An 11,908-nucleotide genomic window follows, 5' to 3' on the forward strand; every position below is an offset into this window, starting at 1 on the left:
AACAGCAATGGTTAGTCGATTAAGTATGGATGGTGAGGAGAACGAGGACCCACACTACATCAAGTTTGGCACCCGAAGAAGAGCTACCTTTGCTTTACTAACAAAGATTATACGCCCAATTGGGAGCACTTAAGGTATGATTATAATAAATAATAGTTAGTTTAGTGCGTAAATCAATTAGTTGGTTAAGAATAGGTAGGCTAACAAAGCTTGTATAAATAGAATTAAATTAACTAAATGGCTCATTATCAATTGATTGCAGGGATCATCATTGATTGCAGGGATAAATGGCATTAATCATTAGAACAGTTTATCTTGATAGAACAATAAAAATGATCAACACCTCTTGAGCTTCTCGTTTTGGGATAGCAAAAAGAGGACCCTGATTATGGCCAAAGCAAGACCAGGCTATGTTTTGTACAAACATGCAGCAGAAGTTCAGATGCTATAATGGAGCGATTTACTGTTATAGTTCACTTATTACGCAGAGTGGAGTCACCATGCTGCATGCAACAACTTCGCCAACACTAGAAAACCTCTTTCTTATTTCTTTTCCAGTTCCTCTTTGGTGTTCTCATTCCATCTACAATATCAAACGTCTGAGACACCTTAGAAAATTTCAATATCCATCACCTATCTCCAATTTTCATGACTATGACTTCATAACTCTCCTATAAATCCTAGTGCAAACAACAACACCACAGGCAGAGCCAATGAAAAAATTACGGCAATATGTTAGTAGAAACTTGATCCATAAAAAGTTGCAATTTCTGTTGGTTACTGCAACCCACATTCAACTCTGATTGCTTCCAAAAGTTCAGGAGACACACTGGGCTTTGCCCCTTCCTCTTTACCCACCTTATTAACATTTATTGCACTGCCAGGTTTTTTCTCTCCTTTCCCCCAACCCCTGTAAAGTATGACTTTGCTAGGTTCCTGAGAGACTAGAACGGCACCTGTTGCTTGCTGCAAGAATAAAAGGGAAAACAAATTTCAGGATTTAGAGAGACCCTATTGCCCAAGAAAGAATAATTCAAAGAGGAAGAGATGAGAAAAAAAGGTAAGGAATTTCAGCATGTGCACCTCTAGCTTGGACACCACCTCCTGAACTGAGGTCCCTTTTGCCCTTCCTTTGACATGAACTATGGCAAGAGGGTACTTCCGGAAGTGAGCCTTGATTGCATTCGCAAGACCAGTCACCATATTGCTCTTTCCTGAGAAGAAAATGTGGCAATAGAACAAAAAAGAGATGGTATTCCTTCCAATTAGCATAGTTTCAGGAAAGTACAATGAAATATAAGATGAGGTAAAGCAGGAAACAGCAGTTCCAGAGCCATCTGGAAAGAAAGTACTTAATACATCACCCAGAACAAAAAAAATTCAAGCAGTTGACATCAATTGAAGATTTACCACTCACAAGAGTGAGATTAAAAAAGAAAAAGATAAAGAAACTAACAGTTTTTGCTAATTCTTTTTTGTGCCGAGGAACCAAAATTAGAGTGCTAGTTAGCTATTTTAGCTCAGCTAAAACAAGCTACAGTTTTTGTAATTAATGCAGAAAGCGGGGGACACTAGATAAAGCTACAAAAAAAAAGCTCTCAGCAAGATTGTATAAACTTTAGTGTCAGGACAACATAGAACATACAATGTTGGCAAAAAGAAAATAAAGCTGAAAACAATACCTACGGCAAGGAGAGGTTGCTTTCTCAACCTTAAGGCCTGCTTTCGTAGAAGAAGTCTCTCTTTGTTGGATAGATATACAGATCTAGAAGGCAACTCATTTGAACTCCCATTTATCACCGAAGCTGATGGTTCAGGATCACTTCTTGATGATGTGACGGATGATTCCATTGCCTTGTTATTAGGGACGGAATGCCGAGTATCAACCACAGAATCACTCACTCCATCCAACTGAATCCACGTTGATTTTACCAAATCAACATTTAGAAAAGAATAAAGAATCCAAACATGTCAAAGGAAAGACAGACTACTAGCTGATAATCCAGGAGATAATGGAGGTAAATATTAAAATTTTCATCAGTCACAGTCATAATGAGCTTGCCTGTGTTTCCTTATGAATCAGACCAGCCAAAGATTCTGGTTCACCTGGATGAGCTCCACCATTATCAACCACAGAATCACTCACTCCATCCAACTGAAATCCAAGCTAATTACCAAATCAATATTTAGAAAAGAAACAAGAACCCAAAACATGTCAAAGGAAACCCAGACTTAACTAGATGATAATCCAGGAGAAAATTGAGGTAAATAGTTAAATTTTCATCATTCATAGTCATAATGACCAGTAGGGGTGTGCATGGATTGAACCGAACCGAATTGGTTTAAACGGTTCGGTTCAAAAATGGTTCGGTTCGGTTCGGTTCAAAATCAGTTCAGTTCGGAAGTGGTTCGGTTCGGTTGGAAACAGTTCTTTCGGTTCGAAACCGGTTCGGGTCGACCCTATTTTGAAAAAAAAGAATTAAATTTTTTAAAAAATAAAGTAATAAAATCAGTTTGGTTTGGTTCGAAAATGGTTCGATTCTTGGACTGGTTCTAAAAACCGGTTCGGTTCATGAACTGGTTCATTAAAAATCGGTTCGGTTTATGAACTGGTTTTTAAAAACTGGTTATTTTAAGTGTAGTTCAGTTCGGTTCATGGTTCGGTTCAGTTTTTTGATTATTTTGCACATCCCTAATAATGAGCTTGCCTGTGTTTCCTTATGAATCAGACCAGCCCAGGATTCTGGTTCACCTTGACAAGCTCCATCATCATCATCAACCACAGAATCACTCACCCCATCCAACTGAAATTCATGTTAATTTCACCAAATCAGTTTAGAAAAAGAAACAAGAGCCCAAACATGTCAGAGGAAATCCAAGAGAATGGAAGTAAATAGTTAAATTTTCATCTGTCATAGTCATAATGAGCTTGCCTGAGTTTCCTTACGAATCAGACCAGCCCAAGAGTCTTGTTCACCTGGACGAGCTCCACCATCATCAACCACAGAATCAATCACTCCACCAAACTGAAATCCATATTAATTTTACCAGATCAATATTTATAAAAGAAACAATAACCCAAAACATGTCAAAGGAAACCCAGATTTAACAAGATGATAATCAAGGAGAGAATTTAGGTAAATAGTTAAATTTTCATAAGCCATAGCCATAATGAGCTTGCCTGTGTTTCCTTATGAATCAGACCAACCCCAGATTCTTGTTCTTCCGGACGAGCTCCACTATCATCAACCACAGAATCACTCACTCCATCTAACTGAAATCCACATTAATTTTACCAAATCAATATTTAGAAAAGAAACAAGAACCCAAAACACGTCAAAGGAAACCCAGACTTAACTAGATGACAATCTAGGAGTGAATTGAGATAAATAGTTATATTTTCATCAGTCATAGCCATAATGAGCTTGCCTGTGTTTCCTTATGAATCAGACTGGCCCAAGATTCCAGTTCAACTGCACGAGCTCCACCTTCATCAATCAGCTCACCCTGCTGTTCCTGTACTGCTGGTTGATTGTTATCAGAAATTTCTTTAGGAGAATTCAAGTTTACGGAATTTGAACAAGCTCCATGTTCATCTGTAGCCTTGAATCATGCCAAAAACTATTTCAGATGTCTGTATTTAAAGAACAATACCAGTAACATCATTGGAATAATATTCTCACTAAATTTCTACTATTAAAAAACACTCATAGTTTTCCATTTTCATATTGCCGTCCTTATTACTACAATGTAAGAAATTCTCTTAAATCATGCCCTTAACTCATGGCTAAAGAGGTAATTTGCATGAGGTTATAATTAGGTCAAGTCAATACCACTCAGAACAACTTTTGCATTCCTTTGAACACCATGGCAACAATGCTGTGATTAGCTACTCCTCAAATTGTGCAATTATACTCTTCACATGCAATAAGCGTCTATAATAATTTGAACAAAAACAAGTAAATCTAGAAGTAACTTCAGAACAAGAAGCATGATCACATATATGGGTGTTGAATGTACTCTCCAATGTGAGATAAAGAGAGAATTTAGCATTCTGCTGTGGTTCTTTCATAAAAAAGGGCAAAATTTCCATGATTATAATCTTAAATTGCAGAAAAACAATTAAAAAGGAAAAATCTTTGGCACATATGTTGACTTCACGGACACATTCACATATCCACATAACATGATAAATAGATACAAATATTTGATTCTGTGAATGTGTTATTATTGTTGCGCAGGTATGTTGCAAAAAAAAAAACAAATTTTAGTTCAGCTGTTAATCCTAAACATTTATAATGGATTGCACAGCCTTCAGCCTCTTTGACCTAAAATATGAAAATGCTAATCTTAAATTGCAGAAAAACTATTAAAATGGAAAAATCTTTGGCACATATGTTGACTTCACGTACACATTCACATATCCACATAACATGATAAATAGATACAAATATTTGATTCTGTGAATGTGTTATTATTGTTGAGCAGGTACATTAAACACACACACAAAAAAAGCACAGAAATTTGAGTTCAGCTGTTAATCCTCAACATTTATAATAGATTGCATAGCCTTCATCCTCTTTGGCCTAAAATATCAAAATGCTAATCTCATATTTGTAACATGGAAAGAAGATCGTAAGTAAAAGAAGCAACATGAGATAGCTCACCAAGTCAAATCTCAACGCTTCAGCTATCTGCTTACTGGTAGCCTCCTGTTTTTCAACCTAGTCAGGGGAAAGGTATTTCAGGAACATAATAATAATAATAGTTATTATTATAAATAACATTAATAATAAAAATAAAATAGAGGACCACTCACCATTTGAAGTTTCAATTCGTTAATGTTCTTATCTAGCTTCAAAACATGAAGCTTCAATGACTGCAAGAAATAGATATATAAAAAATTAGCTGTCAATTCCTTCTACAAAAAAATAAATATATGACGAGGATGAAAATCCATGTTACAATGTAGAGGTCACTTAACTTATCAATCAATATACCTAATTAACATTGGATGTGCTTTTTCTGGATAAAAAAAGATCATTTTTTTTTTTAAAGTATTTTGTTATAGTTTTGTTATTTAGTGTGTTTGATTTGGATAAAGGTTTTATTTATATTCTTTTAAGCTAAAGCACTGAAAAAGCATAAATGGTTCTTTTATTTAAGCGCAAATTTCATGCTTCCAAAAAAGGATTTTTTTACATTAAAAAAAAAAGTACTTACGAAATTTTACATACAAGCATAAAATAGCTTTTATGATTTTTCGAAAGATCTTTTTTTTCAAAGCTCAAGTAAACCAGCCTATAATAATCATTTTACATGTGGTTAACCAGGAAAATAAATCTCTCTCCCACCCCACCCTTCTTTTACTCTTATTCACAAAGTAAATGTAGAAAGTAAATTAGCTGACACTCCCACATGAATACAAGTGGATGAGACAATTTTACCTCACAACGTTGTGCCTCTAGAGAACGCTTCATTGATTCCCTTTTACTTAAAAGGGTCTTAGGCCTCAAACAAGCAGGCCTACTATAATTCTTTCCCCGATACACAATGATTGCATAGCCTTTGTTCACTCTCTCTACTGCTACTAAAATTCCACCACTTTCCGCCTCTAAGGTCTGAGCTATCTGATGGACATCTTCCAGGCTTTCTTGTTTACATATTACCTTCACAAGTTCCCGATACTTCCAATGAAGATGCATATTTTCCACAGTTCCATCAAAAACCCCTCGTCTACCTGAGAATGAAGATAGGATTTATCAGTCAATTATTTTAAATAGCTTTAAAGATCTCATTTGTTTACTTCCAAATTTAGAATAATCAACTATCTATGACTGTGAATTTCAAACAACATATTCTAGAGTCACCTAGCAACAGGAAGGGCTTCATCTTCAAGCCAATCTTTCGCAACATGTATTTCTCTTCCTTAGTAATACCCTCTTTATCTATTTCTTGCTCTTGGAGGCTCTCTGCACTTTCTATCTCTGCTATAAGTTTTTCAGCCTTTGCTTTCTTTTCTAATGCCTGTATGTGAAAGCTATACCATCTGTAACTCCAAAAAAAATGCACAAAACAGAAAATTGGAGCTTGTTAATGAAATCATACCATTGACAACTTGATGCTAGTCCTTTTAATGGTTGCCTCAGCCTTAGCCAACATTCTTTGTTTAAAGATTGCTGTATCTTTCTGGAAGGCTGTGTCATTTCCTTCAGAATTACACTCCACGGTTCCTTGTTTCAGGTCTGGAGTGACTATAACTGACAAACTGTTTTCGCCCTTTAGTTTGTGTATTGCAATATTCCTCCGCTGTTCGATTGCTTTAGACACTGCAGGTGGCAAGAAGTCCTTTCCTCTATACAAAACGATAAACTCTCTATCCCGAGCAAGGAGAGTTCCTCCAGTCAGATGCTGCAGAGAAGTAGATCTTACATTAAACTGAAATTGAGATATAATCGTATCATGTCTATTTTTTTGCTCTTAAAAAAAATTGACTTAGTAAGGTTCTGTCAATACAACTATCTCAACTATTCCATTCAGGGAAAAGTGTACTTGACCCCCTTAAACTTTTGGGCACTTGCAAAGTGCAACCACTATAGTCAATGACAGGGCCATCAACAAACATCATTGTTCCTTCCGCCCACTGCTAGAGAACACACTGTTTGAGTAAATCCAATAAAAAATGAGTAGCCCGCTATTTGAATGATTTGGTGGAGTATAGAGCCAACATCCACTGAGGTTATATGTATATATTCTGCAACAATTTACTTCTTGTATTTATAATTCTTTTTTATATCTCAGTTTGCACAGGTTCTTTAAGAAGCCATTGAAGATGGAGAATATCCTATTCAAATGTGTTGAGATATATAAAAACCATTAATGTAGCCTCACCTAATAGCTTAAGCTTTTGGGTTGAATTGGTTATTTACATGGTATCAGAGCCTCGTGTCCCGGGTTCGATCCTCGCCGCCCCCCACTTTCTCTTGTGGAGTTTCTTAGCACAGATAGGTTGGGCCTGTTGCATTGTCCACTCTTCTAGCCCAAAGGGCTCTTGCGTGAGGGGGCGTGTTGAGATATAAACTCCACATTAGTTGCATTGGGGTGGTGTATCCCAAGGTTCTTTACATGGTATCAGAGCCTCGTGTCCCGGGTTCGATCCTCGCCGCCCCCCACTTTCTTTCAAGTGGAATTTCTTTGTTCGCACAGGTAGATGGGCCTGTGCATTGTCCACCTTTTAAGCCCAGTGGGCTCTCGTGTGAGGGGGCGTGTTGAGATATATAAAAACCATTAATGTAGCCTCACTTAATAGCTTAAGCTTTTGGGTTGAATTGGTTATTTACAAAATGCAACAGAGAAGAGGAGAGTGATTTGATTCTTTTACATTTTCATTTTATTTTATTTTATTACCATATTTAAAATATTAGAAAAAATAAAAATTTAAGGAAAAAAAATCAAGGACCCAGATTTAATAGAGATGAACTGTTGAGATTCACTCACAGTGGCAAGTTAACAACATCTTAACAGAAGGATATATTGAGACATTAGCTAAGTTTTAAGGATTAATTGGGACAACTTTAGAGTTTTCAAGGTGGTTATTTGCAAAAGGACTAAAATTTAGGGGGTCTTAATGTACTTTTCCCTTGCATTTACATAAAATTAAGTTCCGTTTACTACAGTTACAAAACCAGTGTTTAACTAGCTCGCCTTACAGTTAAGCCAGATCATGCATTTAAATTTGAAACTGTTAGCGTATCTTTGTGTTTTTTATTCATCTTTTGAGACCCAAAAAGAGAAAAGATAGCCTTTCCTGTCCTCATGACAGAGGTCAAAAACAATAAGAATTTCATCATAAGATTATATTCATTTATTCTAATCACACCAGATTAAAGAAACATCCAAAGGTGATTACAATCTTCAGTAATCATAATAAATACTTTGAGCACCATTATGCAAGTTATGACCAATGAAAATTCCACATGCCAGTTAATAAGTCAACATCAAATCATGACCTCATTAATTTACTGACAATGACTAAATATGTATTACCTAACTGAACAGTAAATGCAAAATACCACATTATGACCTCCTTAATACACATAATTTTTCCAAAGATGCGTCAATCAGCAGAAGCCAGATGATCGCAATACCTGAATTCTAACCATTAAATTACATTCTGACAGATAAGTGGTTTTCAGGCTACAATGTCATCTCTAGGTCCTTTGATTATTCCATTTTGATTCACATTCATAAATCAGAGCTCTATGGCTATAATTCACTGGAAGTTTTTGACTGAAATATGATTATAATCTCAATGAAGCAAACAATCTTAAAGGAAAAGAGCAAATGTGTAACATGAAAAGCTTTCTTTTTAAAAGAAATTTTAACATTTTCTAATCGTTACTCGGAATTTGCTAGATTAAACAACTGAAATTATGAGCTTCTTACGAGGCACTTGCCAATTTGATCAAAAGGGTGATTGGAAATTGTTAGAGAAGTCTAAATATAAAATCATTAAAGTAACATTCGCTTAACAACTTGAGCTTTTAGGTGAGATGATTGTTTAATATGACATATCAGAGTCAGTAACCAAGTGGTCACGAGTTAAATCCTCACTAGCCCAATTCTTCTAATAAATATTTATTTGTGGAATTTCTTAACACATGTAGGTGAGCCTGTATATTATCCATCTTTTAAATCCAATGGGCTCTTGTGTGAGATGATGTGTTAGAGAAGTCTAATATAAAACCATTAAAGTGGCCTTCACTTAAGAGCTTCAGCTTTCAGATGAGATGGTTGTTTAATAGAAACATCCACGAACAAAATTGTAGAATGCAAACATATCTAGCTTCCACTTTTTGTAGTGTACGTTTAAAGTAGGAGAAAACTGGTGTTAAGAACAGTATTCAAGATCCTTCACTTCAAACCACCAGCATGAACAATTTTGGTGGGGTTAATTTAATCCATGGTGAAATCTCCTTGTTATTCATGTTGTCAAATAATTTACAAATTTTTTTGATGAATAATAGTTAACTGCAGCAATGGAAATCACACATAACACATGACACCAAAAAGAGCAGGTGCAGGCTATGACAGGTGTCATACACTTCCATTTACCATAATATTTAAACCATAAGTTCTAAATTTCATAAAATTCGAAAGTTACATGCAAAAACAATAACCTACCTTTAACTCTCCGGCCATCATTTCACTGTTAGTATTCTGCACACCTCTCTTTACAGCAATCTTTGCAATCTCACATCTTTCCCAGAGCTTAATAATTGCAGAAGCCAATCCGTGAAGTTTCTTGTTTCTACCTGTGAAACAAAAGAACAAGAAAAGCAATTAAGCCCAATTTTTGTCAGATAAGAAAAAGTAGGGCAAACTCACCTAATGCAAAATGGCATGGTATGGGTTTGGCAAGTCTCCTCAACGTGGTCATTTCATCATCTGTTAGTTTAGGCTTCACACCATATGGAAGAAGGCGAAAAGGTTTCCTATATCCAGGAATAACAGCAGGTAGAAGATCAGCATCAACAGGCAGAGGGTCACATCCCCACCAATCAGTAAATCGTGGCCCGAGCCCCACTAACAAGCAGTTTGCATCTTCCGCAAGCTCTGCCTCACCCGGAAGTTGAAATCGTACTTTATTGGGAGTACCAACACCTACTATCAATGCTGGTTTTTCTGTTTTGAAGTTTGAACTTTGCACAGAAGATGTCGCTGAATTCGTTTCAGAAGTGCTGCTCTCTCTTTCATCACAATTTTCGTCATCACCATCCAAATGTTGAAAATCATCACCAATATTGTCATCTTTCAAAGCATTATCTGATAGGAAGTAAGGATACTTATAATCAGTCCCCCTGTACAATATTATCTTACTTCCAGATCTCCAAACAACAAGACCCCCAGTTTTTCTCTGCCAATGACAAAGAAATAAGCTATAATCAGATGATTATAAGCGGGGTACCATATCCATATTAGACCCAAATAAAAGGGGCTAAAATGCACATAAACCCTCAGACTATAGGTTAATTAAAGAAATCTTCCTGTAGTTGAAAACATAGGTGGTGTTCTGATATATTTTCTGATTTTATTTTCAGTCGACATATTTTTACTAATAATTACAAATATAAACCTTGTTTTTATTTTGTATTTTGTTTTCAAGAATCTACAAAGGAAATGGTGAAAACAACATATTCTCGTTTTCACCATTTCCTCCACAATGACTCGGAAACCATGTGAAAATAATTTCTATAATTATAAATAAAAACATATCAACCGAAAATGAAACAAAAAACAAAACAAATACCACATTAGCAACTCAGACCACTGAACTTATCAAACCATGCTAAGTAGTTACAATTTTATGATTAATCCCTAGTGCAAGTGCATAAAGCTCGTTTACAAGGAATTAATATGCACAGATTAGTCTGCATTTACTCATAGTTGAAGGAGATTTCTCTCAGTTTAGCCCAGAAAAAAATGATTTCTTAATATCTATAAACAAGTTTGATTTCAAAACTATAAAGAACTATTTCAACCCAAAAGCTTAAATTATTTGGTGAGACTACAATAATAATTTTTATATTTCTCGAATACGCCCCATCATACGGGAGCTTATTGGACTTGAAAGGTGGATGATACATGAGGCCCAACTTGGCTATGCTAAGAAATTTCATAATATTAATTATTTTTATTAATAGAATGAGACAGTGAATGATCACTTAGTTATGTCGGCTCTAATATCATATAAAGAATTAATTCAAATGAAACCATGAATGATCATTTAGTCACATCGGCTCTAATATCATATAAAGAATCACCTCAGCCAAAAATGTTAAACTAAGTGAGGCTACACTAACCATTTTTATATTTCTCTAACAAAAAATCTCTAACCAAATTTCATTGATTAGCATCCATAACAAGAAGCAAGTGAAATTAAAGCAAAAAAGTGACAAAAAAAATAAAATTAAAATCTTCATTTTTTTTTACCTCCAACAGCTCATGAGTCCTTTTCATGTTGATTTTACAAAGATCATCACAAACGATCCTCACAACCTCCGAACGCCTCCACCGCTCGTGAATCCCGTTGACGATCCCTTCGGTGATCCCAGCCTTCCCAACCTTGAGCTTCTGCTTCATTCGAAACCCTAGCGTCGTCAACCTCATTATCTCCGAATCCGAAAGGCTCAGCTCCGCCAATGTCGGCACTAGTTCCTCCCTCCTCTTGTTCACCTCTTTCTCCTTCTCCTTCACCTCCTTCGCCACCTCGTTCTGCCTCCATAGCCCCGTTCCGGTGCCCGGAACCGGAACCGGGTTATCGGGCGTGCTCCAACTTGTGTCGATGGTGTGGCCCACGCGTTGTCTGGGGAGGTGGTGAGGCAAGGGGACAAAGATTTCGCCGGCGGCGGTGGAGACGGCGGGAGAGGGAGGGGGAGTGGGTGGTTGGTCGGTGAAGCCTAGGGTTCGGAGCTTATCGGCGATTCGTTGAATGGCGGAGTTGGAGAGTGTTTGGGCCTGGGCTTGGGCTTTGAAGGAGCTCCGAATGTGGAATCTGGTGGTGTTGGTTGGGATGAGGGTTTTAGTTTTTGGGAAATGAAGAGGGAATAAGAATAATGAAGAAGAAGAAGAAGAAGGGAAGGTGTGGAAGTGGGAGTGAGTTGCAGGAACCAACATATCTCACTGCTTCATGGATGGATAACGAAACTCTACAACTTTACAACACACATGATGTTTATTTTTGTTCACTTCTCACGTGGACATATTAACGAACATTTAAAATTTTGAAAAATAGTTTTTTAATTTTTAGAAAAAAAATAAGATATCAATTTATTTGATAAGGTTGTTTTATATATTTTTTGTTTTTTATTTTTTATTTTAGAATCAAATTTAGAGATATGACTAAGTT

General features: G+C 36.2%; 1 protein-coding gene across 1 annotated transcript; it reads right to left on the reverse strand.

Annotated features, from left to right (window-relative positions):
- Nucleotides 1-245: 245 nt before the first annotated feature.
- LOC133314068 (CRM-domain containing factor CFM2, chloroplastic) lies at nt 246-11,683 on the reverse strand. The gene is made up of 16 exons (XM_061515506.1): nt 10,993-11,683; nt 9,388-9,916; nt 9,184-9,314; nt 6,109-6,411; nt 5,871-6,027; nt 5,448-5,740; nt 4,820-4,879; nt 4,668-4,724; nt 3,430-3,603; nt 3,182-3,274; nt 2,934-3,026; nt 2,709-2,804; nt 2,063-2,155; nt 1,683-1,911; nt 1,084-1,214; nt 246-966 (listed from the first exon to the last, which is right to left on the reverse strand). The coding sequence occupies exons 1-16, from the start codon at nt 11,674-11,676 to the stop codon at nt 778-780; spliced, it is 3,312 nt and encodes a 1,103-aa protein (XP_061371490.1). The 5' UTR covers nt 11,677-11,683; the 3' UTR covers nt 246-777.
- Nucleotides 11,684-11,908: the final 225 nt, after the last annotated feature.

Source organism: Gastrolobium bilobum, unplaced genomic scaffold, assembly GCF_033153095.1.
Source record: "Gastrolobium bilobum isolate Gb01-03AN ecotype WA unplaced genomic scaffold, APGP_CSIRO_Gbil_v1 utg2368, whole genome shotgun sequence".
Lineage (NCBI taxonomy): Eukaryota > Viridiplantae > Streptophyta > Magnoliopsida > Fabales > Fabaceae > Gastrolobium > Gastrolobium bilobum.